The following is a 27,283-nucleotide window of genomic DNA, read 5'->3' as shown; positions in this document are numbered from 1 at the left end:
ATCTGATGGTATTGTAAGTACCTATAATCCACCTGAAGTTCGTAAACAGTTGCAAATTTCGAAATTAATAGTATTTAAGTTTTTAGTTGCAACTAAGTGTATTGAAAAATTTAGATTTTGATAATTCACCAACAAGGTTCAGTGAGCACTCCTTGAGCAAATATTTTAATTCTTGGATAAGCCATAACACTCAGTAAAGTGACGCAGCAAGGTTGGTTAATTTTATCAATACAAAATGACGTGGTCTTGGTTTGACTGCTAACATAACACAGGTTCCAAGTAAGTTGACATTTGCAGTTGATACTGATAAAAATACTAATAATAATCGTCTAAATCATCCATATAAAGTAATTAGTCCAAATTTGAATGCTCAATCTCAACAGTCTGATTTAAAAGTATATAATATAAGTATTTCTATTAGTACTAACGTTATATATATTCACGCTTAAATAAATGATTAAGAATTTCAGAATTCTAACGGGAGTGAAGTCAGGGCACGCACTTACTTATAACTAACAGGCTTGCCAAACGTATTCTTGTAAAAATATAGTTATACCGAAACCACACAGCATAATTGTTGGTAACACGGGAGATACCAGATATTAATAAAATAGGCACAGAAGCGTATGGGTCGAATGATCAAGCAAAGAAAGATCGTGTTGTCAATTAAAAAACTGACCTAATGTATTTCCTTTAGCCCGGCAATGTGACACTAATACAGGCTATAAAAAGTATTGCTTGTGAATGTGTAATTTCTGAATAAAATATATTTTTTGATGATTTCGAAAAGCATCTAAAAATTATAAAATAGATAATACCAAAACACAGCCACTCATCAGACGTGATGACACAAATTACTACCAAAATTATAATGATAAAATTGCACGGGTTATTTTATACACAGTCTTTACTGTTATCAGATAAGATGGCTTCGTTTCCCTCATTCCAATAGATGTAAGCACGTTTATTGAAGATTTTAGAACATCTTCGAGAGAATTAGATCTAGGCTATAAATCAGATCACTGTATCACAGAAATTCAGGCAGGTATAATAATTAAAGCCCTTATAATGTAAAGTCACGATGAAAAACACATATAACACCTAATAAAATAAATAACAAAAATTTATTTTCTTCGACATACAATAGCTTAAAGGACGATGTTAAAAGTAAATTAACCCGAATTCGCCGTTAAAGATGAATTCACATATCTATAGTTACTAGTGTCATAGCTTCATGAGAATAAATAAGATGTGATTGGTAAGACGAAACGCCTTGGATGCAAGGGCTGAAGTCCAGGCTAAGGCTTAAGTTAACATGAGGGCTTTAATACAACATAATTTTATATTTCTTCTTAATTATTCTATTGAAACTGTACAATTTTGAATAAACTAAAAAACTTGCAGTAGGTATAATCACAATAGATTACTGCGCTCGAGTTTAAACAATGTGAACCACTTACGAAGATGAGAAATAATATGGGTTTCAAAACGGATAAGTCTGAACTTCAACATTATCTCAGTAGATGCTACAGCAACTAAAGTAAGATAAGAATTTCAAAATCGATCGATTCTGCTAAAGTCGCATGTTAATAGTAGTTCTTGTTGTATCCAATTAAGAACTACGTTCGGGGAGCGATTGTAACGCTTGCAGAATATACACCAAGTGATATAGATTCAAAATTCGAATATCACGATGTAAGAATAGTTAGTAAATCGGACTTACGGTTTCGAATACGGCGAGGACGGCGAACTCGGCTTGTGGTTCTTGTTCGGCTGCGAATGCCTGTTCGCATTCGTGTCGAGGCCGCCGCCCGGAGATATCTTGCCGGCGAGCGCGTTCAGGGAGTGCAGCATGGCGGGCGGCGGCCGAGGGTTGCCTTGCAGCAGCCTCGTCACGATGGAAACCCGACGGCGTCTGTTCACTGCCACGGTGCCTTATCTGATAAGAGGCGGGGGGCGTGTATGCCCCCGCGCCTCATAACCACCTGACACTAACACACACGCGCATTTCAAATTTTGTTTGTGCACTGCTTTTTTAAAAGGTCAGCGTCCTGTCCGGTTCGGGCATTTTTTCATTACATTTGATTTGGGGTCACTAGTTTTCACTGTTCACTTTTTTCACTGTTACTGTTTAGATACTGTTGAATGGGTTATTTTAAATTGGCCTTTGCGATATTTCTAGGTTTTTTGGTATTCTAGAGTGTATTATATTATTATACCTAAGTGGTGTGCAATTTTGCGCTGTCTAGGTATATCGACAATATCCAAAAGTATAAAAAACTATACAATAGTTAGAATAGGTAGCCTCACCATGTTACGAGTACCTTCACGAACGTAAATTTCGGCATTAATCATCGAGGGAAAAGTAGGAAATAAAAGTTAGACGCTTACGTCTGACTATGGGATTGTAGCTCCCGCGAGTATAGACGATTGATATGGGTTTTTGTTCGAATGTAGGTCGAAGGATTTAGAAATTCCGGATAGTAGTTGATGCATTAAATTGTAATAATATCTCTCCTACCTAAGTGTAGATAAGTATATTATGTGTAAACATCAAGTATTTAAGAACGTTGTTCTTGCCGGTGGAGCTGCCTCCATTTACATCTAACCTCTAACATCAATTTTACCTCCTACAACCTACGACACAACTCCTGCCTTCTCCTTCGATTGAATGCCCTTCGTGACTTTCCTTTCCCTTTCCGAGCTTCGACTTTTCCTTCAATTAAGAAATATATGTGTATCTCTAATTAATTTAGATTCAACAATGCGCTCGTCAGATCCATAACGTATCTATTTCATGGTATATTACAATAATAAATAAGATATGTTAACGTAATATGATTTCAAGTAAATTTAGTTCCCTTCAAACACATTTGCTGCACCTGCCAAAAACACATAGCAAAGTCACGCCTTATGATGATTTGTTGCTATATAAAACAATTAAGGCGTGACACTAACACATTTTGTTGAATTCGTGACGTGATCAATATAGATAATAGCCTTAATGAATTACTTAAAATGAAAGCTAAAATTATATTTTAAAATAATGCTTATTTAACAACAATGAGAGCGTCTTTATACTTTATCGAATCTTTTATTCATCAATTCGAAAGGGTATAAATAAAACTTTATGGTAGGGATATAAAACTTTAAGTGAATTATATATTATATAGATAAAGATACTTTTTGTACGTTTACTATTTTTATTTTGGTAATTTTAAATAAACAATAAGCGCAAACCGGGAAAACCAAAAACCAGATGGCGAATAGGATAACAAATAGGAGAAATCTAACAAACTGGAAAGATTTAACACAAGACAGGATTAAGTGGAAACAACGGCGGGAGTCTCTTGCCCAGCAGTGGGACACAGAACGTGTCTTTATCCATTACGGGCTTGTTAACGACAGAGCTGGCAATGTCAACAAAATTTAAAATGTAAAAGAAAAAAAAAACTTGTTGAAATTGATTGGGTACACGGAGACGACGAAACCGAGATTGTATTTTATTGAATTCTCTCGAATTATGACTCTTTCTGATCTTGAGGAAATCCCTCACGATCAGAGTCAAACTCAAGAGCCATAATTAGAGAAACTCGATGGCTACATTTAGCTGTAGGTAGGTACCGCGGACTTATTGGTGGAATTCAGGTCGACTAAGTTGGTAGGACATCGCATAGAATCTCTTGTTTCTGCACGGGAAGAGAAGCAGATTCCTTAGTCTTCGATGTTGTTTTTCTTTTGCTTCCAGGCCAGCAGGGGCCCGATTCTCACGCAATCGATATTCACTACACTTTTGCTATTACAAAAAATCACTTTTAAAAAGTTCTAGTGAAAGCATCGATCGGTCGACTTAATCGTTTAAAAATTAGCTTAAATTAAAACCATTGGAAAAAAATGAAAAAAAAAATTGCTGAAGTGAATTTCGATTATATGAGAATCGGTTTCGGTCTCAACATCGAAAACGTAAGACTTTTGACTCTTATGTGAGAAAATATTCTAGTCTAGTGGTTCTTCTTTCCTACACTACAGTTCATTCTTGATCGTTTATTCACAGGAAATTGATCTGACCACTCCAAGTTTTCAACATTTTGTTGTAGTTGGCTTCTATACTTCTCAAGTTTGTTTAACAACTATAGTGGAAGTATGCTCACGCTATTTTTTATGTACCGCGAAAATATGATGGTCGTTTAAAACTGCGATACATGAGAAGATTGTCTATAAAACCTCAAGTATGTACCTAGTAGGTAGTAATTGTGGTAATAATAAATAAGTAATATGTCCTCATACTGTGTAATTATTTAATGTGTAATGATGTGTTACTTGAATTTGATTAGATTTTGGTTTTTGAACGCAGAGATAGAAGAAACAAATAGACACATCTCATCTCATGGATTGATGCCGTCAAGGATTATATGCGTGCCAATGGTCTGACAACTAGGGATGCCGATGACCGTGCGAATTGGAGAAGAAATCGTAGGAGAACGGCACTCAGAAGAAGTAGCTGGCGCATTTTGTGTTAGGTATTAGGTATTTAACGCAAAGCAAAAAAATATTGATGATTTCTAACTTGACGAAGTAGTTAAAATGAATATTAGTGTGAACAATAAATACATCAGTAGATGACATCATAAACTTACCAACTCCACATACATATATTATATGCATCGGAAGAAATAAAAAAAAAAAAAAACATGCAGCCAGCACACATTACGCAGCCCATTGTGTTATGTTATTGGCCTTTCGCCAGGAATCATAATAATAGTAATAACGACTAACGTTGAATGAACAAGAAAAACAAACTCGTGCTGTTACGAGAAGTGATAAATAAGATTAAATTGCGAAACTGTATTCATCTACTTTTGGGTATAGACAACAGCACAATAAGCTATCCTAAATCTCTGCTAATTCGCCGCTTATCAACCAGGCAGGACGACCTTGCTAAGTGACTTGACTTGCTGATCTTCTTCTTGTCGAATCAGAATGGCTATTCAAACGGTGTTCACCACAAGGCGAAGTGCGTTTTGACATTTCACTTCTCACTATAGAACCGATTCGAAGTGAGACGCAGCGGCCCAATCACCTTGCTGTGTGTTTGTCGTTGAGTCACAATGGCGCTTTGTAATTGGTTAGCTGCATCTAACTGCGAATAGACTCGATGCTGAGATGTAAAATCGCACTAAGCACTCGCTATGTCGTTGGCTCCGTTCAAGTCCTTAGGACTGGACAGCACGTGCGACAGAAGATGCGGTTGACTTTCGTTTGGTTGGAATTTGAAAGTTAAACTGTACCCTCGTCTATCCGCTCGTCTGTCACCGACAAAATACCGAGACTTGTATTAATTTCACAGGCAGAAAAATCTATAGACACTATCATAATATCTTCCTTTTTGTTCGTACAAGACAGAGATGTGCATATTACAAATACACGAAAAGAAACGAGGCAGAACGCTGACATCTCTTGCTCCTCAATCTGACATTCGCTTATATGAGATCGGCTGGATTGGGCCAGTAAGCTACATTAAAATATTCTATAAGGTTATACTCGTCCATCGTTTGTATAGTTTTCTTGTTCTCTGACTAATTTAAAAGCATTTAAAAATTAAATTATCCCAAATAAAAGTAAATAGGACCAAATATTGATAGTCAAATGAGGTGGTGTACAACACACGCTCTACAAACATTCGGTTGTCTTTGATGTGCTAATCTAATTTATTCCATTAAAGCGGTGTGCAATCCAAGTAGATTACGTCAGGCCTGCCTATTAGATGTTTTATGACGGTGCGATTTTTAAATTGGGAATAGTTTTCTATGCGTGATTGAAGGCACTCTTTTCGCGGGTCTGAGAAATTTCTATCGAAATAGGTGAATACCTTTGTACTTAGTTTCCTATTTGTAAGTTTTATATTTACATTGTTATGACTACATAAATAAGACTACAGTTCAAAAGATAATTTTACTACCAGAAATCAGAAATATGGGTATGAATATGAAAGTTGTATGACAAATGCATCCGATACATTGCGAGGAATATCAAATAAACAATAATCTGTGAACAGTTGTTACAGACCAATAGATTCCTATAATTTTTTTACATACCTACGTACCTATTATCGACATGTAGAACTAGCTAAATATGGGAACGTAATTGTATTTCATTTGAAAAAAATAATGATCATAATTTCTACTCAGCAGAAAATTCCATCTTGAAAAAGTAACGCAATTTCCCCGGAACAGCCTAATGAATGCAAATAAACACACAAGTAAGTAGTTGGCACCAAATGGGACTCCCGACTTGGCACCGGTCTCCGAAACTGTTACGGGAGAATAGTCCGAACTTTTGAATCGGTAATGGAATTAATTTTTTTGAACACAGATCTAAGTATAATCTAGCAAAGAATTCATAATGTATTATTTGTATAAAATAACGACACAACACTATTTTATAACGCATTGATTCTTTAATAGATTATACCTATAGTAGTCGAGTTCGCCCGTGTGAATGTCCCAAGGGTATAAAGGTATTTCTCGGGATTAAATGTACCTTATGTCCTTCTCGATGTATAATAAGAATAGTTCAATGATGCGTGAAAAAGTATTTATAGGGATGTGGTCTGATGACTACATCCATGAAGAAGGATAAAAATGGCCACGATCCTCCAGGGTATGAGGAATACAACTATCATAATATCTAAGACCAAATTTATGTCCTTCTCGATGTATAATAAGAATAGTTCAATGATGCGTGAAAAAGTATTTATAGGGATGTGGTCTGATGACTACATCCATGAAGAAGGATAAAAATGGCCACGATCCTCCAGGGTATGAGGAATACAACTATCATAATATCTAAGACCAAATGCCTCTGGATCTAAAGAATAATATTGAAAAAATTAAAATATTTCGCTTATCATTGTTAATGATTATAGTTTAAGCTACATAGTAAGCCAACTCGAACACATCTATCTAAACTTAGCCGAAAATGTGGTCGCTCTTTAGGGAGTTAACTTGCTTCGATTCAAGTTATTTCGAACGTTATAGTTAAGTATTCTGATACGAAAACTTTTGATCCCCATTCAATAACCACGGTTATGGTCCTGCTACAATTCAGGGATTACATAGTATATTTATTATATTTTACATAGAATATATTGAAGAATATTCTTTGTTGACCATTAAACGTTACGTTGATGACCTCCGTGGCGTATGTAGTGGTCACCAAGCGTGTCCGCTATCTGGAGGTCCTGAGTTCGATTCCCAGCGTGGCCAAATATTTGTAACTGTGATCAAAAACATTTGTCTGCGTTTCTGTGTATACGCTTATCGCTTAGTGTGGGCCGTTGAGTGTTGTTTATGTATTATTTTTTATTGCATGTGAAGTAATTTACATAGTTGCCGATTCTAAACATACAAGAAAGAACGTAGATAGAAGGAAGTCGCAGATATTCCAGAAAAATTATGACAATAATTTTCCAAAATTGTTTTTCAGCCGCAACCCTAAATAGCATTATCTTAACTTAAAAAAGACTCAGCTTTCGCAGTAAGCTTGCGAATTACCTGCTTTGCTGGTATACGTTAACATAAATTAGTCGAAGGTTTTTATATTTTATTGGCAGAGCCGAATCGAGATTGTCACGAAAGGTCGACGAATCGTGGAGCACATTTCAAAAGTACTCTCAAGTTACGTAATGTAAAATAAAACATTCACTATTAATATATGTTTTATATATCTATTGTTTTATTATAGGGTATAAGAAAAATAACCAATGCAAATAAATCAATGATTTACTCATTAAAATGGCACTGTAAAATTATTAAAACTAATTCTGGAATCGTTATCACAATACACTAATTAGGTACTAATAAATTTAATTTTAATTACTCAACATTACAGTCAATATAATTTAATTATTTAAGTTGAATAAAATAACAATTTGATTTATACTTAATAGAGTATTGCTCAAGGTGAACGCCACCAAATCGCAAAGCAGAATGCGACCGAAAAACCGTAGTGTCACGCATAGACACTGACATCAACACATGACGTCACTTCCACATTACAAATAAGTTCGTTCACCGGACGGAAGGTGGCACGATTGAGTTTTTTTTTTATTGTCGACCGGTGTTGTCAACAGTAAATCGAATGCTAATGCGTACAGTGAACGTCTATAATAAAAACAATTAAAAATAATTGAAAAGTCCAAGGATTTGTATTTGGTTTGTAAAATACAATGTGAAGTAACATGAGATAAGAGATCTCAAAAATCAGGATCAATAAAAATCTCGACACCATTCGAAGAATTCTCATTCGAAGCATAGTTATTACTTTCCGTTTAGACTTTTAAAATACACTTTTCAAAGATCGTGGTCATCTAAAAATAAGCCATAATATATGAGTCATTTGTCTAAATACTCTGCACTTTTATGCTAGCTAAATATATAAACATATTTTTGTAAAAGCTCAAAGTAAGAACAGACATTGTAAGAATTCATAGGATTCGCAAGTATGACTCTCGCAAATCATTCTTTAAGAATAATTTTAGCATTAAGTCCACCTATTGTCCACCTATATAAAGTTTAAATAGTTAACATAGAAAAGTTAAATCCGTTATAATGTAATAGTTCTCATAAACATTCATTTTTATTCGCCAATGGCCTGACTCAATGGTTATTATACTCTGTTCGATCACGCTAATGTATTATCTTTAATGTGCTATTATGATAAAAGGCAGTCGAGCTTGTGGCCAATTACTTTCATGCCACTGGCTGGTAATACCACAGAATGGTTTTGTATTTTTTTTTACACATATTTTTCTTTTTAATTTGCGGAAAAGTTGATACGATGAAGTTTATTTATTTACTTTTTAATTTCGCGTTTTGAACACACAACTACAAACGAGACTTGTACTTGATCAATGTATGTTATTCTAATAATATATTATATCCATAGTTCATTTATGGTGTAACCGAATATCCTTCCATGGTATTGTACGTAGCTTCTGAGACATATTTGATAGCTTGCTAAGTGATGTATATCATCCTAAATTGAACAAAGAATTTTGAATTTGATTTTGAGTTGATATGCAACAATATCATTTCCATGACCGTCAGGCAAACGGCTAACACGTTTAATGTATTTTTTTACGCTTCCAGTCCAGCATGTTAGCAACCTAATTAAACACGTGTATAAAATTAAAATCAATCCTAGAACTCATCTCGAGTAGACCGCCACATTAATATGGTCCATGAGCGAGTCGACATAATCTCGTGCGCCTTGAGTGAATAAAAATGTGACACTTGTGAATTCACTGAATTTGTCACTTTATTTGTTATGTGTTGTAATTAATAGTATATAAGTCTGCACTATCGCATTGGGTGTATAGCTGTAATGATAAGTTGTATGAATAAATAAATAAATAAAACGAGACATCAAAACTAAGTTTGAACAAGCGGATTAATTAGCAGTAATTACATAAAACAGAACAGGAATAACACGACATAGGAGGCTGTAAATCTCGAGTTTTTAAACATCCGGGGACGGAGCCAACAAAACTCTAACTGCAGTTGGACACAAAATACTATGATAACAGATAGGGTACAAGATACTTTATCTCTCTCTCTCTTTCTCATTGCTGTTTTGTTTCAGTCGGAGCTATAACGCTACGAAACCCAGGGTTAGCGTAATCAATAAACCTAAAATTTAAATAAAAAAAGGATTTGATTTTACATTCCGCCGCCAGAATGAACATAGAATGAGTATAAATTACGCGTCTTTGACACTGTCGTTTTTCGTCGTCGTGTACAATTATTATTGTGTTTTACAGAAAGTCGGCTATCCGCGAGTCGACATCGTCTCCGCATCCTGCCGGAGCAAGGAAATGACACAGCTGAGGGAAATTGTGTTTCCGCGCGTTGGGCGCGGCTGACTAATTTGTTGAATAATTTCCAGACTATGTCGTGTGGGCTGTGGGGCTCAACAGGAGTGGGTTTGCGCCGGAGACCAAGAAAACTATAGACCAGTTTTGAACACATGATATTTTTTACGAACTAATTTCTGGGGCTGACTAATGTTTGTATTTTCAGCGATGATACCTTTTTGGCATAATGTTATAACATCGTTATATTTTATACATATAGCAGTTTATATTATATGTTCATTTTGCATGTTCTGAATTTGATTTCATCTGTAAGTCACCATTCCACTTATTATTCGTGAAATAAAAGAGCTAGTAATAATATTTGACAAAAAATTTAAAAAGAACAATTGGAAGCATTGCTCTTTCTAAATTTCTTCTAACCATAAGATCTCGGAATGATTTGACAAAACTTTAACATACTATATTATATATAGGGATATTTAGGAAATTAGGCGACAATTTATGATACATTAATTATAATATACTAGGCAGTTAATACAGTGAAGCAGTACCAAGCGACACCGGCGCCTATAACTTACAATTAACTGCGTAAAACGGAACGCGAGCGGTAGATTTGTCATGCGAATCGACATAAAATAAAATTGGGTGGTTTAGCGTGTAACGGAACGCACTTTTGAGGACGACCGTCCAATTGATATGCGGATAAAATATTTTATGTCGCAATAAAACCCATGTTTCGGAAGTTTTTATTATTTTAACCCGTTCTATGTTTGTTATCAAATGCTGTAATTAAAATTAACCCCTTTTATATATCTAAATGTTTTTTTTTGTATTGCTGAGCAAGAAAATCTAGTAAATTACGTAAATTTTGTTATAACGGGAAAATGTTATTAGCTGATGAAGCCAAAATTCCATTTAGGTTTTCTCAGGTCTCGTCGTAAAAAAAATGTCAATGAAATTGCCTATAGAAATTCTTATGCAGCAAAAAAAAAATATATATGCTTCTTATATAATCATTATTAAAATAACATGCTCCTCTTTATTTCAAAATCAATTCACTAAAGTTGGCACTGAAATAGCTCGAACATACAATGACGTTCCCACCACAAAAAGTGGCGTTTGAGATCACAGAAATCAACAGAGGGTGTTAGTGCGGATTTGCATTTCACTTCTCATCATCGAATCAATTCGAAGTGAGACGCAGCGAACCAATGACATTGCAGTGTGGTTGCCGCTGCGTTACAATGGCGTAATGCAATTGATGAAATGCTAACTCGCACTAACCCCCACTGTCTCAGTTCAAATAAGCGGAACGCTCGATGTCAGCTCTAGTTTTGTCAATGAAAAATGCGTCTACATAGGTCGCCTTAAAGCTCACTTTTCAATGAATTTACATTGTCGAGTGGGAGCGATAACCACGGTGCAAGTCTTAAACGAGTGATGGTCTATGGAACTACCATTTAAATTAATTCATAAATTGACCAACTGACTCGAACCTGGGGCCTTTTGATCAGAAAAGCAATAGTGTTTCAATTCTTAAAGCTCTATAATCATTCACTTTCCACGCAGTCTTTAAATTTGATATGACACAGCTCATAAAACTCGTCTCTAAGTTAAACGAAGTGCGGGCAAGTTGATTATTTCAGTCGGTTTACACTTAATTAACTAATATTTACACACGGCAGAAACAATTTCAGCTGGAACACCTGCCGGCCATGAGAAGATATCCTTTAACTTCGTGTAGCTAAAACATTTTTGACGACTTCTGACACCTTTGAATGAATGAATAATTATTTTATTTATTAAAGGCAAAGGAAGAGAATGATTATTTAAATGTATGGTGTATAAATGTAAATAAATGTTGCTTAATGGTCATCATGCCGGACGGCTACTGTGAGGTCAGAGTTCGAGATTCAGTTTAGACTTTTGCAGATTAAGCTGTGTTTCAAATATGTCATATATTTATATGTTATTAAATATAGTATCTTTGAGTTAGTATCCCATAACACAAGTTTCGAATTTACTTTAATGCTAACTCAATCTGCGTATTTCGTCCATATATTTATTATAGAATTCGTTGCAGGCTGTGACGCTGCTAAGGTCAAAGAAAGTTTAAAAAATAAAAAAATGTTTTTTATAACATGCTTTAAGAATGCATTTACTTTCTTTTTTTCTTATGTATTTGCAGTGGAATGAAACATCAGTTCACATCTTAACCATTGCACCGCACCGCACCAACAATGTATTTAACACAAAATCAAGAGGGGCGACAGCGGAATAAATCACACTAAAGGATGTCCAACTTTTAATAAGATTCCCGTCCCACACCTAGCCGCGATACAAATAGCGGGTTTAAATTTAACATTCTGATTTAGACGAGACTGTTATTTTATCGAACTTCTTAATTGCTGGATTTAAAGTTTATTTAAGACTCGTCCACTGTGCAGACTTGTACGGTTGAATAAGATTTTAATAACTGGAATTTGTACGGTGTACCGGGTGCGGTGAGGCAGTGCGAATTATCTTAATGTAATGTCTGTAATTGGATTAATGATCTCAGTTGAACTGATTTTAAAATTATTCAGGACAGGTCGATGTGTTGTTGACTGAACATAAATTCCCGAAACCAAAATCGCTTCGGTCGGTAATATTCGACAAGTCGTATCACATCGCAAGTGAATCAAGCCGGTCGAGTGGAGTCTATGCTCGCCGAACCGGACGTAAATGAGCCCGAGAGATTATCCCAATATTACCGAACGCAAAATATAACCAGACAAGATACATGATTTTAAAGCTAAATCTATATATATATATATAAATCTTGCGTTACTGACTGACTGACTGACAGGCAACGCAAGGCCCGAAACTACTCGGCGTAGAAAGCTGAAATTTGGTGAATAGGTTCCTAGAACAGTGTAGGGGAGCACTAATAAGGGATTTCCTGAAATTCCCACGGGAAATGGATTTTTACTCACATACGAAGTTGTGGGCAAAATATAGTATTATATATAGCTTATACATTACATTGTAATAAAATTAAACTTTATCCCTGTTAATCACAACAAAAGCTAAAGCAACTAAAGTGTGTTTTGCCACTTTAAAATATTTGACGTTGATAGAACGAGACAAAACGCACAAGCCAAGGCAAAATATAACTATTTTGTGAATAGTTATTCACAAAATAGTTATATTTTGCCTTGTAAAAATAATCAAATATTCAAATATAATATAGGGTAAAATAATCAAATATTAGTAAGAGTAAGATATTAAGCTCTCTGCATTGCTGCATTGATGACTTTTCATTGGGTCACGAATCCCTTAATACTTGCAACCACAGCAAAATAAACAAACTTTCGCAAAACGAGCATTGTTTATCTTCCCAGCACAAATGGAAGGTGAGCGAAGACGAGGGCGAATTGCCAATAAATTCCACCGTCCAAAACATTAAGAAATTAATTAATGCTATTTGAAAGACAAAACGCGAGCGCAGACGATACTTTTGTTGGTAGATAGGACGAGTAGATGACTGAGTGGTTTATTAAGAAAAAGAAAATCATAAATTTTGCAGTGTTTTAATGAGAATAATATCTATCATAATCTTAAATATTCTAAATCCTAATCCTATCCTAACTAATATTATAAATGCAAAAGTAAATTTGTTTATTTATTTGTAAAATCTTCACGCTTTGTCTACTCAATGACTTCATTTACTCTTTCTTTCGGCTTTTCTTCTCAACAGTGGTCGTTCCGAAATTCCAGTAGTTTGTAGCTTGTGAGAAATTACTATTAATATAAAAATTTATATGTAAAAGTGCCTGTGAGGGTCTAATTTAAGAATAAATTATTTGAATTTTGAATTTGAATTTTAACCTTTAAATAATAATATACCTTACATTATGAAGCTGCGAACAAATGCAAACTTGAGAATAAGCAATTTGAGATAGATCTCGTTTGATGTCGACAAGGCTAGGTTTTACCTCAACTGTTTTCAAAAGGACTATTAAGCAAATACAATGATAATATAGAGCATTTATATTTTTCGTAGGCATCAAATTAAAAGTAACGATAGTTTCACCGTCCACTCGCCGTTCAGTTTAATCACTCGCCAGTCCACTCGCCGTTCAGTTTAATCACTCGTCAGTCCACTCGCCGTTCAGTTTAATCACTCGTCAGTCCACTCGCCGTTCAGTTTAATCACTCGCCAGTCCACTCGCCGTTCAGTTTAATCACTCGTCAGTCCACTCGCCGTTCAGTTTAATCACTCGCCAGTCCACTCGCCGTTCAACTCGACCACAATGTACGTGATAACAACACCAGTGGAGATGCGTAACAAATGGTGGCTCCATCGACCTTCGCCGGCGATATCCAATCTAAAACTACAAGATTAATAACCGATGTGTAAGGGTAGTATATATATATATATCTCTAATCTCCGCATGGTCCTGTTGAGTTCGGGGCTGTGACCCCGCGAAGCCCGGGTAATCAATAAATGTAAAAGTAACCTTAAAATTTTATAAATTCGACTGTGATTTTACAACCGGCTGCTTGCCTGACGATTGTCCTCCTTGGGAATGCTCAGCTTCCTAGCCTCTGTGTTCCCTAGTCATACGACATGACAAAGAAATTATGTATTTTATACCATCAAGATTCTCTATGCAGAATCGCCATTTTCAAAGCCGGAGCATTCATTAGCCGATCTTCACTAAATTTCAACAGAAATTCCCGCGTTTTTAATTAAAGCTGCCGGGGCAACCCTGCGACGAATCCTGAACCCATCTGTTCAAATTATTATTTTTCTAATTAAAACACTAGCTTAATTTTTCTTTACACCTTCACCCGCTTTGAAATTATGAACAAATTGATATTTTTAAATTTGTACACGTTATAACAAGAAGTCACGCCTAAACGCGATAAACTCGAAAACTATTGGACGGATTTTTGTACCCAATAGATAGTGTGATTCTTGAGGAAGGTTTAAGTGGAAATTTTATTATGGTTTTACCCGACCGAAGCTGGGACGAGTCGCCAGTTAAATATAAATTTGCTGCATGTGTATCCTTATATAGTATATCCTTAATAATTTTATCCTTATTATGTTTCCCTTGTGATAAAATGTATTTAAAATTGTAATGCTCACAAATTCATATATCCATTGGATCTTTATTTAATTTGTATTTATTAGCTCTTATCTATACAAACAATTTTTTTTACAAAATGTCATTTTTGCTACAATCTTTTATTGTGGTCAAAGAGAACTTGTGGCATTTAAAACCCATGTCAGTGCTGTAAACCGTTGAGGAGTTCTTTCGTTGGGAGCCGAGCCTGGATGCACCATGGTCATGCTTATTGTAATCAGCATGCTTGTCATGGAAACTGAAGCGACGTGGGAAATTTCAACTCTGTAGGTCAGGAACTGGAAGTAGGTGAAATCTAATTTGCAAGATTTCATTACAGACAGACAAGTAAACATAGCAGGTGAAATAAAAGCTTGTAAATAAAATAGCGAATGAAAAGAGATTCCATTTACGCAATTTATTGTAAGTAAAAGTAAGACCAATTTATTTACGTAATTGAGTAGACTGAAACATAGGCACTTAATGAGATTATGTAACAAAAATACTAAAGTAGTTAATTATTATAAATATAATTTAATTTTTCATATTCAATTAACATACGTAATTCTAGAACAGTAATTCATTCTTTTAAAATGAATCGAAATTACCAGTTATTTTTAAAAGATAATTTGACCATAAATAAAGAATAGACACAAATTTAGAAATCATCCCAAATTATACTAACTGCGAAGAATTCGCGATTTTTCGTTACGTTGTTACTAACATCGCAATGATATTAAGTAATGTACGTTGATTAACATACGTATTCGAGTAGTTCATCGACAGTGTCGGCCATTAAACGCTGGTGTAAATTAGCATGGTATCAATCAGACAGTACACATGTACAAACATAAATAAACGCCTACAAACCATGCGAAATATTAAACTATCGGCGATGCAAAGAGTCGAAGTGAACTCGCATATACATGGCTGAATATTCCCTGCGTTGTTACAAAGCTAGCATTCATACCAAGCAATGTACGATGGTTTACATCCGCGTCCGTGTAGCCCGTCGAAAGTGTATAGCAGCCATCAAAATCTGGCTTAAATTACCATGGTATCAAACTGTGTCCCGAACTAACTCCAAACTCAATCACGGGCAGCAAGTTTTGAATCCTATTTCATGCCGCGAGAGTCCCGCAGACATTGCTCAACATGATTATGTTATACTTTGTACATATACACTAGTGACGTGTGGTTCCCGCCCTTACAATTGGACCACTCTGTATCCTCTTGTAGATGTCTTACGAGGCGACTGAAGGATTAAAACACTTGATAGCGGAAAGGTAATAATAACATTCTGAAGGTATTAACTGATCGACTGCTAGTCGTAAAATCACAGCAGAACTGTCAAAGTTTTCAAGGTGCGTGTCCCTGAGTGTCATGATCAATTTCTTTTAATTCATTATTATTTATGATGATCCTGGGTTTCGTAGCGACACAGTCCCCAACGCAATCGGATAAATGCGGAGACGAGAGAAAGAAAGAACATGACAAATGACATCAATCAAGAATTTGGGACTTTGGACTTCATTTCTTATTTACAACCATTTTCTCGATATAATTCAGACGACCTCGGTGGCGCTGTGGTAAAGTTCTTGCCACTGAACCGAGAGGTCCCGGGTTCGATCCCCGGTCGGGTCATGATGGAAAATGATCTTTTTCTGATTGGCCCGGGTCTTGGATGTTTATCTATATATGTATTTGTTATAAAAGTATCGTAGAGTTAGTATCCCATAACACAAGTCTCGAACTTACTTTGGGGCTAGCTCAATCTGTGTGATTTGTCCTAATATATTTATTTATTTATTATTTATTTAGATTTAAAATAATTATTAGACAAATATAACTTCAAGTTTCTCAACTAATTCTGACAGAAAAAGCGAACATAATAGAACTCTGGGGCAGAAAACTACAGTCTATTGTTTTAAGCACCCCAGGCCACACTACATATTTGCTCTTGATGACTACCCGTTATTTAAATGGCGGTATTAATTACAGTTTTGTTGGGGTTACAACCCCGGGAGATTTTATTCGCACAAATGGCAAATCGCTAGTGAACCACTTAGTTGTGTTCCAATGGCTTTGCTCTCGATGGGAATTTGAATTATAAATGTTGCTGTTTCAAATTAAAAAAAAAAAACCGTAACCGTTAACCGTATACTTCACTGTGTATAAAATATAGATATTTAAATAACCAAATACAATAATTAAATGTCGCTATAATTGATCATGTTTATTGATTACGAGATTTACTATATTTTCGGTCGCACAAAGTATATGAGAATTGCTTTTTGACTCCAAAACCAGTGACGTCACAACACATCACTGCACCATATAAAATTTTGTTTTTGAAATTAGATAAAAAGTATTTGATTTGACTAATTGGAAAGTACCAATTGTATTCCATGTCAAATACACAAAGTTGTATTGTGATGTATATTAGTATGTTATGAATAAATTTATTTCTATTTCTAATACACCAAAGGGATATTAATTACAATTTTACAGCGGGAAACACTATATCGACCCTCGGGAGATGCAGTTCGTACAGCGCGGCCAACTTTGTCCGCAATCGCTACATTGTTTACGATTGTTAAATTTTACTTTTGATTTTAGAATATCAAAGTTGTAATAGTATTGTTTTTAAGTATGTGGCGTTAAAGTCAATATCGTTTTGTTCCCTCCCGCCCTAAAATATCACTACCAGCCATTTACATTATCAGTGATAATGTTAGAAAATTTTGCGGATCGGCCAGAACCGCCATATTGATCTGAAGAATATACTCGTATTACCCGTTTCAACTACATTTTTTAGGTATATAGAAATGAACAATAATAAAATTATCATGTTTTGATTTTTTCATCCCACAATAAATACCTACCTATGTTATTGGAACAATCTATACTATTATTATAAAGAGTTAAGCGTTTGTGAGTTTGTATGTTTTAGGCGGGTAATCTCCGAAACTACCGAACCGATTTCAAAAATTATTTCATCATAAGAAAACTACATTATCCAAGATTGCTATAAGCTATATTTTATATCAAAATTCCCACGGGAGCGAAGCCCCGGGCAACATCTAGTGTGGTATAAATGGACACCGGAATCGGTGATACCGTGACGTTGTAAAATAGTTTACCACGTGGAATTTACGTCGTGGTCACAATTAGTAGTAACAGCCGGCTAATTCACTTAGATTTATGTTTTATTGCAGCTCGTTAGACAAATGTGAACATTAATTGTACGCGGAGGGAAGAAAAGGTTCCGAGTCGTATGGGCCCTACTGTACTAACGTGTGATTCACTGGAGACATGAACATACCTAGACGATATAACAAAAAAAACATGTAGGCAATTTGAGTAAGTTTGTTGTTACACTTTTTTTAATATCACTTATTATTGTTACATTATCACGCAGTTTTGGGAACGAAAGAAAAAAACCTATACTCACGGGAAATAGGCGTTACATTATGGAGGTACATAACAAGTATGTAACAGCGGCTCAAATCACCTTAATAAATATAACATATTCATATGTGTGAAGCTGTGGTGGTGTAATGGTTAAGACGTCCGCCTGTGGATCGAAAGTTCCCAGGTTCGAATCCTACTCGTGCGACATTAGTTTGTATACCAATCTGACTCATGTATAGTAGTTTTCATAGAACACCACTTGCTTCCGGTGAAGGAAAACATCGTGAGGAAACCTGCACACTGGTTGATTATTATTAACTTGTGTGTGAAATGGAGAAGGCAATGGCAAACCACTCCATTAATAATCCCAAGAAAGTTGTTGTGTGCGTGTTTCATTCCACGTAATGACTACGACCCTCAGTCATGTGGAATACGACTATGAAGAAGAATGTGTAACACATAAAATCTGTTATATACCTTGTAGCCCTACCACCAATGAACAATTAATTTAAATTAATAATTAATTTAAGATTAATTTTCTAAATCTTAAACGGGAGTTTAAAAGGCAATAATGGTAGAAACAAAAATCTTTAAAAAGTTAAAATGTAATCGTTAATTGTACAGTAAAGGGCAGCGAGGAATTAGGAATAACGTGGAAGCAGAGAGCAGGGCCGATGAGCACCCACCACGTTAAGGGGCTGCCACCACCAAAGCAGAGATATAATACCAACAATTTTCATTCATTTAAATGAACATTATTCTTGTTTGTGGAGTGATTTCTATGTTAGTCCATTTTCATACAAATATGTAACGTAAAATCACTATAAATATCGTAACATTTTTAACATGGGAGGGCACAGATTTAGTTACATAAATCTGTGTGCGGGGGGGTTTTCTATCATATGTTGTGAATGCCTTTCGTTAGCATACGGTAATTATTACTACATATATACTTTATGACGCATACTAATATCATGAATAGTGATGCATAAGTATTATTAGCATGAATTTACAGCGCCATATTATCATGGCTTAATAGTGAACCATTAACCGTAAATTATAAAGGACCGAATATTTCAACCAAAAGTTTAGACCCAAATACGGCTAGTTGATGAGTAGATAAAGGGAGAACGAAATGTAACTGCTATAACTCTTTTCTCCGCTGTACTGGATGCTGGCCCTTAACCGCTGAAGCAAAGAGCGCGTCCGCTCGGCAACCTCCCCCTTAATTAAAGGCATTGTAATTAAAATTCCATAATCCATTCATTTGACCGGAAAAAACCTTTCGTTGCGAACTTCTAGGTTTCTGTTCGCTAATTTTATATTTAGCAAATTGATATTCTGTCTCTCTCTAATCTCTGCATGGTCCTGTTGAGTTCGGGGCTGTGACCCCGTGAAGCCCGGGTAATCAATAAATGTAAAAGTAACCTTAAAATTTTATAAATTCGTCTGTGATTTTACAAACGGCTGCTTGCCTGACGATTGTCCTCCTTGGGAATGCTATTTTTACCTATCAGCTTCCTAGCCTATGTGTTCCCTAGTCACATGACCGGGAGGATATGGAGTGGTCCTATTCTGAGGCGCAAACACACGCCAGCAAAACAATATTCTATGCCGAGAACAATATATTTTAATTTTATTTTATTTAGTAGCACATACATACATTACATATATATTTTTTGATATATACATTTTGAGTTAAAAACACGGCTCGATTGTGTACTCATACTAAAAATTTTATTATTATAATTAAATTTTGTCAACTTTCGAATCGGAACAGATCGAGTTCGTGGAAATAGACTGTGCAGTCTATTCCCACAGACTAGCTCTGTTATCGGGCAGTTAATTCCCCCATTTAACTAACGACCTCTATCGGAGCTCGATCGATATCGGCCAATAGGTAGCAAAGTTGAGCTGTCCCAGTTGATTGTTCGGTTTTTATTTAAATTACGAAGCTAACTCGGTCTTCACAGTAACGTCGCACTCAGACACATGTAGACGCTAATCCACGAACACTGCGTAATTTGTGTGATTGCTTTTATTTACTGCAATAAATAACCAGCAACGTATGCCGAATTCGCCGTGGTAGTGTGGTGCAGACATTCATTAGACACTTGTTCATCGCTATTATTAATAAAAGAATACGCATTTGTTATCTATATACTGTTTGTTGCGCCTATTTCCGCTATTCAAGCACAATATTGTCAATGTATGTATAAGTACCTATGCATAGATACGGGCGAGCCTTATAACTGCATGTTTGTAGAAATCAAAGTCAGTTCGCAATAAACAGTGTCAAGGAAAGACGTGTATTTTAATAATTCCCAACCCCGGAACTAAGCAGACGAAAGTAAACCTTACGACGCGTACATTTGGTCGACATCGAGCCGGACTCCAGAAGATTTACCTGCGACGACCCAAGATAAGCGAACAAAGACGGACGGCATTCCTCATTAAGAAATATTATAAAGGAGCTAACACATTGTAACAATTATTTTGAAGTTAAGTGACAACTTTATTAATTTTTCAAGATGAGTCTTTCAAGTGAAGAATTGTTAAGTTTATTAGAAGAAAAGGCTAATGTGATAAAGAAAGCACAGATAAATATGAAGAAATGCCCCCAACAGCGTCGGACTAAGGGATACATTGAAGCGCGACTAAAATCCATTGAAGAAGACTGGCAATCGTTCAAATCATATCATCAAGCACTAATTAAAGCTGTACCGAAGGAAAATCGTGAAAGTATTCCATATTTTTCCAAAGAACAATATTACTTAATGGAAGAATTATACCTATGTACTATTGGTGACTTGAAAGATACAATGATGACGTTTATACAATCGAAGGAAACCCACTTATCTGATCAAGCTACAGTCCCACAAGTAAAGCTTCCCTGGATTAAACTTCCGACTTTTGCTGGTCAATATGAAGAATGGCCAACCTTCAATGATTTGTTCACATCGCTGATACATCAAAACACCGCTTTAACAAAAGTTCAAAAGCTGCACTATTTAAAGACGAGCATAGCTGGAGAAGCCGAAGCACTGCTGAAACACATAACCGTTACCGAAAACAACTATGAACAGGCATGGGAAATTCTGAAACAACGGTATGGAAACAAACGCCTTATTATCAACTCTCTTTTGAAAAGATTATTTAATTTAAAGAAACTTACCACTCCGATGGCAGCCCAGATTAAAAACTTGGTAGACACAACTGCTGAATGTCTCAATAGTCTTGGCAACCTGCAAGTATCTACAGAATCGTGGGATCCGATTATCATCTACATGGTTACACAGAAACTAGATCTAGAAACACGTAAACTTTGGGAAGATCATATCTACAAACCAGATTCTGAAAGGCTACCTACCTGGCAAGAGTTAAAGAACTTCTTAGAAGCTAAATTTCGTACCTTGGAGTTGATTACATCATCATTAGCGCCTGCAATAAAAGAGAGTAAACCTGTAAAAGAAAAAGCATTCCATGTATCCGCACCTGCACCAGCTAAAACCTGTGTAGTATGTAACGAAGACCATAAGCTTTGCCATTGCAAAGAATTTACTTCACTCAGCACTGAAGATAGAAGCAAGATAGCAAAAGAAAAGAACTTATGTTTCAACTGTTTGGTTCCGGGCCATTCTGCTAGGAGATGTCGATTAAGGGTGTTATGTAAAGAATGTAGAAGACGCCACCACACGCTACTCCATCAAGTTCCTCAGCAGAATCCTGTAATAGAAGAAAGCGAACCCATTGAAGTGAAAACTATAATATCTTCACATATGACAAAGATAAAGTCCACAACATTACTAGCGACAGCATTGATACCTGTAAGAGATGGTGGAAGCCGAACGATCACGTTGCGCGCCTTAATAGATCAAGGATCCCAAGCAAGTTTTATTTCGGAAAGGGCGACACAACTACTTAGATTAAAGAAGACAACAGCGCGAGGAACTATAACTGGGGTAGGAACCACCCAAGCAGAAGTTCAACATGAGGTACAATTTCAACTTCTGTCAAGATACGATGACAAATTCCTACTTGCCGTGAAGGCATATGTCTTGCCTACACGCTTGACTTCGAAGCTACCAAACAAATCGTTCGGATACCAATCACACGCCTGGCCTCATTTAGCTAACCTCACTCTGGCAGATCCAAGTTTCAACCAACCAGGGAGGATAGATTTACTGTTAGGCGTAGGAGTGTATGCTCAAATCTTAAGAAACAATTTTATCAAGGGACCTCCAGGCACCCCCTGTGCTCAAGAAACAAGTCTCGGGTGGATTCTCTTCGGACAAATTCGCAGCTACACTTCAGAAGAAGCAATGACAGTTATGCACCATCAAATAGACGAAGACGAGATATTATATAAGTTGTGGGAAATAGATAGCAATGATAGTAAGAAACTAACTAAAGAAGAAGCATTATGTGAGAAAATATATGAAGAGACTTATCAAAGAAACAACGATGGAAGATATGTAGTAAAGTTACCCTTGAAGACAGAACCTCCAAGAACAATAAATGGAAATACAAAAGAAATAGCAAGAAAGAGACTACAGCAAATGGAAAGGCGCTTAGAGAAGAATGGTGAACAAAGAAAGGCATACAACGAAGTTATCGAAGAATATATCACGTTAAAGCATATGGAAGAAGTACCTGAGGATGAAATAGAGAAGCCTTCAGTTTACCTGCCTCATCACGCTGTAATTAAAGACTCCAGTGAGACAACAAAGGTAAGAATTGTTTTCAATGCGTCATCGCAAGACTCCAACGCAGTCACTTTAAATGATGATTTGATGGTTGGACCTCAACTTCAAGAAGACATGAGATCGTTAGTTATGAGATTTCGAATGAAAAAGGTTGCATACATTGCAGATGTACAGAAGATGTATCGCCAAGTGCTTGTTACGCCAGAAGATGCTGAATACCAAAGAATATTATGGCGAAGCGATGTAAAATCTCCAGTTAAAGCCTATCGACTACTTACGGTAACCTTTGGAACTGCATCTGCCCCTTACCTAGCAGTTAGAACGCTCCAGCAAATAGCCAAAGATGAAGGCGACGCATACCCAGAAGCAGCTAAAGCTATCAAGTCGGATTTTTGGATGGACGACTTGATGTCCGGACAAGATTCTGTCGAAAAGGCAATAGAAGTGGCCCGTGATATTTCAAATATACTTAGAAAGGGAGGCTTTATACTGCAAAAGTGGTCGTCCAACAGCATGGATGTGTTGAAAGAGTTCAATCCTAAAGATATAAGTACAAAGGTGACAGTTGATTTACATGGCGGGATCGTCCGTGCTCTAGGTCTGTCCTGGAATCTCCATGAGGACAAGCTGAAATATAATAGCAACTTACCTCCACAATCTGAAAGAACCACTAAACGGAGCATACTCGCCGAAATACATTACATCTTCGATCCTCTTGGCTGGTTGGCACCTGCGTTGCTTCCTGCCAAATTACTGCTGCAAAGATTATGGTTGGAACGTGTTACCTGGGATGAAGCTTTGTCACCTGAAATACAAGGAAAATGGTTAGAAATTAGACACAGCTTAGAAAATTTACAAAGAATTGAGATAAAAAGATGGATACACACAACAAATGAAAACTTACCTGACGTATCGGTACATGGCTTCTGCGATGCCTCCATGAAAGCTTATGGGGCCGTGGCATATCTTAGAGTAAAGACTGAAGAAGGGCAAATCCAAACAGAATTAATAGCCGCAAGAACTCGTGTTGCTCCTCTCAAACCGCTCTCACTCCCCAGGTTGGAATTGTGCGGAGCTGTCTTGCTATCCAAGCTTCTAAAACATATTAGTGAAGCCATGCGCATACCTATCGGACGTATCTACGCTTGGACAGACTCCACGATTGTCTTGTCCTGGCTGCGCGGAGATCCCGGAAGATGGCAAACTTTTGTAAGAAATCGAGTGGTGACTATTTTGGATAATATTGGAACTAAATGGTTTCACGTCCAATCCCAAGATAACCCTGCAGACCTAGCCTCAAGAGGAATGGTTTTGACAGAATTAGAGGAGAATGAGCTTTGGTGGGAAGGACCAGTGTGGTTAAAGAAAGAAGAAATAGATATGCGTCAAGTTGAAGATGGAGATGTAGACCTGGAAAAGAAAAAACAGATTAATGTAAACACGAAAATTATTGAACAAGAAAATGAAGAAAAGACAATACTTACCCAATTCGAAGAGTTTGAAGATTTGACGGAACTGATCAAGTCCATTAACTATTGCAAAAGATTTCTGAGATTTAAAAAATATGAAAATGAGTCACAAAGCAATATTATTACACCGGAAGAATTAAGCACAAGTTTAGAAGATTGTGTTAGAATAGTACAAGATAAAGAGTTCAGAAACGAGATTAATTATTTGAAGCAAGGGAAAGCTATAGAAAGAAGAAGTAAGATTAAAAATTTAAACCCTTTCCTTGATGACAGGAATATCCTAAGAGTAGGAGGTAGATTACGACATGCTGATATACCTGAAAACAGAAAACATCCGATGATAATGAGTAGAGCGAACCCTTTAGCTAAACTAATAGTGTTAGATGCTCATAAAAGAACATTACACGGAGGAATACAACTTACCATGAATTACATAAGATCGCGTTTCTGGATCACCCGACTTAAGACTTTGGTATCAACGACTATCCAGAAGTGTTTTATATGTGCAAAACAAAGAGACACAATTCGTGGCCAAATGATGGGAGATTTACCTAAACAAAGAGTGTCGCCTGCACGTCCTTTTTATAACTCCGGTGTAGATTTCGCTGGACCTCTTCAAATATTACGTTCCAAAGGCAGAGGCAGTAGATGTGAAAAAGGCTACATCTGCATTTTCATATGTATGTCAACGAAGGCAGTTCATCTCGAGCTGGTCGGAGATTTAACTACAGACTCCTTTTTAGGGGCCTTTAAACGTTTTGTGGCGAGAAGAGGTAGATGTGGACATATCTGGAGTGATAGGGGTACAAATTTCGTTGGCGCGGGCAAACGGCTGCAAGAGATGTGGAACGAGAGCAAGCTTGAGATGCCAGAGAATCTTATAACTTTATTAGCGGACGATGGAACAAAGTGGCATTACAACCCTCCATTAAGTCCAAATTTTGGCGGGTTATGGGAGGCGGGGGTGAAGTCTATAAAACACCATTTAAGAAGAATCTTGAACATGAACTTAACCTTTGAAGAAATGACTACCACCCTATGTCAAATTGAAGCATGCCTAAATTCTAGGCCATTATGTCCCATCGACGACTCAGATGCAGAAAATTTGGATGTACTTACCCCTGGACATTTCCTCGTAGGAGAAGCTCCCATGAACGTGCCTGACCCAGATTTGAAGGATGTCAATTGGAATCGTTTATCGAGATGGCAACACTCACAAAGATTGGTGCAAAACTTTTGGCGTAAATGGCAGACTGAGTATTTGTCACGGTTGCAACAAAGGCCCAAGTGGTTTAAGCAAAACAAGGAATTTCAAGTTGGCGACATCGTTGTGCTAAAAGAAGAAAATCTTCCACCTTGTAAATGGGTACTGGGTCGTATCACGGATAAACATCCAGGAGAAGACAATATATGTCGCGTATATAGTATTAGAACGGGCGGTAAAATAATCAAACGTTCAGTGTCAAAAATATGTGAACTTCCTATAAATGAATAAAAAAAAAGTGTTAAGTGTCAAAGAGTGCAGAGTGTCAAAGTGGAAGTGTCATACTGTAAAACATTTAATTTTGTTCAAAAGGTTAAATTTCTAAGAACTCAGACTTGTATTTGAAAAAATCTGGTATTGTGTAAGTGTGATAGCTCCTTAATGTTGTTTACTTGTTCGAGGCACATTTTTTCTATAAGTAGTTTTGCATAGGCCTTTAGTTTCCTATGAAATGGTTGATGTATTATTTCATATTGATGGTAGTTTAATAATAAAATGTTAGTTAACGATGCGAGTGAGATTTTTGTTGGAAATTTAATGCATACAATTTGTGGTTTTATTTTACTCGTATTTCTGTATGATTTTAGTTTATATTAAGCAAGTTAAGATAATTTCATGTTATGTATAGATGAGATATAAGAATAAGGCTTGTCATTCGGAACTGTAATTAAAAACTTCGTTTTTAGGGGGGCGGCATGTTGCGCCTATTTCCGCTATTCAAGCACAATATTGTCAATGTATGTATAAGTACCTATGCATAGATACGGGCGAGCCTTATAACTGCATGTTTGTAGAAATCAAAGTCAGTTCGCAATAAACAGTGTCAAGGAAAGACGTGTATTTTAATAATTCCCAACCCCGGAACTAAGCAGACGAAAGTAAACCTTACGACGCGTACACTGTTATTATAAAGAAGTAAGAGTTTGTGAGTTTGTATGTTTTTTGGGGGTAATCTCCGAAACTACCGAACCGATTTCAAAAATTCTTTCACCATTAGAAAGGTACATTATCCGAGATTGCTATAGGTTATATTTTATCTCAAAATTCCCACGAGAGCAAAGCCCCGGGCAACATCTAGTTATATAATAAATTGGCAGACGTTTTGGACTTAAATTTCAATCAAATTGCTATTCTTATATTGGCCACCATTGGGCTATGATTTTCCAACTTTCTGGCTGCCTTCAACCCTTTTTGGGAATGCTATTGTTGCCTTTCAGTTATTATGGCTGTGCCCTTTAGTCGCCTAGACGCACCTGGAAGGACAGATTGGTACTATTATAGGGCGGAACAACACGCCACATAAAAACTAAGTGAACATTAAACCACGCATGTTAGCAAGTTTACGACCTCACACTCTCGACCACTGGCCTCTACAGTCGACTCATCACTCAATAAAGTCACTTGTATTAATTAGTGTTGCAACACTGTCGATAGTTTTACTA

General features: G+C 36.4%; 1 protein-coding gene across 9 annotated transcripts in view; it reads right to left on the bottom strand.

Moving 5' to 3' along the window:
- Window positions 1-27,283, bottom strand: part of LOC128676450 (CUGBP Elav-like family member 2) — a 335,766-nt gene that overhangs the window by 133,961 nt on the left and 174,522 nt on the right. For 3 of the 9 annotated variants that reach the window (XM_053756566.2, XM_053756565.1, XM_053756567.1), the window contains one exon: window positions 1,724-2,138. The exons of 5 other annotated variants lie outside the window; for them this stretch is intronic. In XM_053756566.2, the coding sequence (XP_053612541.1) occupies window positions 1,724-1,854 (131 nt within the window). In that variant the 5' untranslated portion in view covers window positions 1,855-2,138. Of the gene's footprint in view, window positions 1-1,723; window positions 2,139-27,283 lie in introns of those variants that run through there. One more of the 9 variants, XM_053756575.1, reaches the window with a different exon arrangement.

The sequence above is a fragment of the Plodia interpunctella genome, chromosome 16, assembly GCF_027563975.2.
Source record: "Plodia interpunctella isolate USDA-ARS_2022_Savannah chromosome 16, ilPloInte3.2, whole genome shotgun sequence".
Lineage (NCBI taxonomy): Eukaryota > Metazoa > Arthropoda > Insecta > Lepidoptera > Pyralidae > Plodia > Plodia interpunctella.
This window is presented reverse-complemented; position numbering and strand designations above follow the sequence as displayed.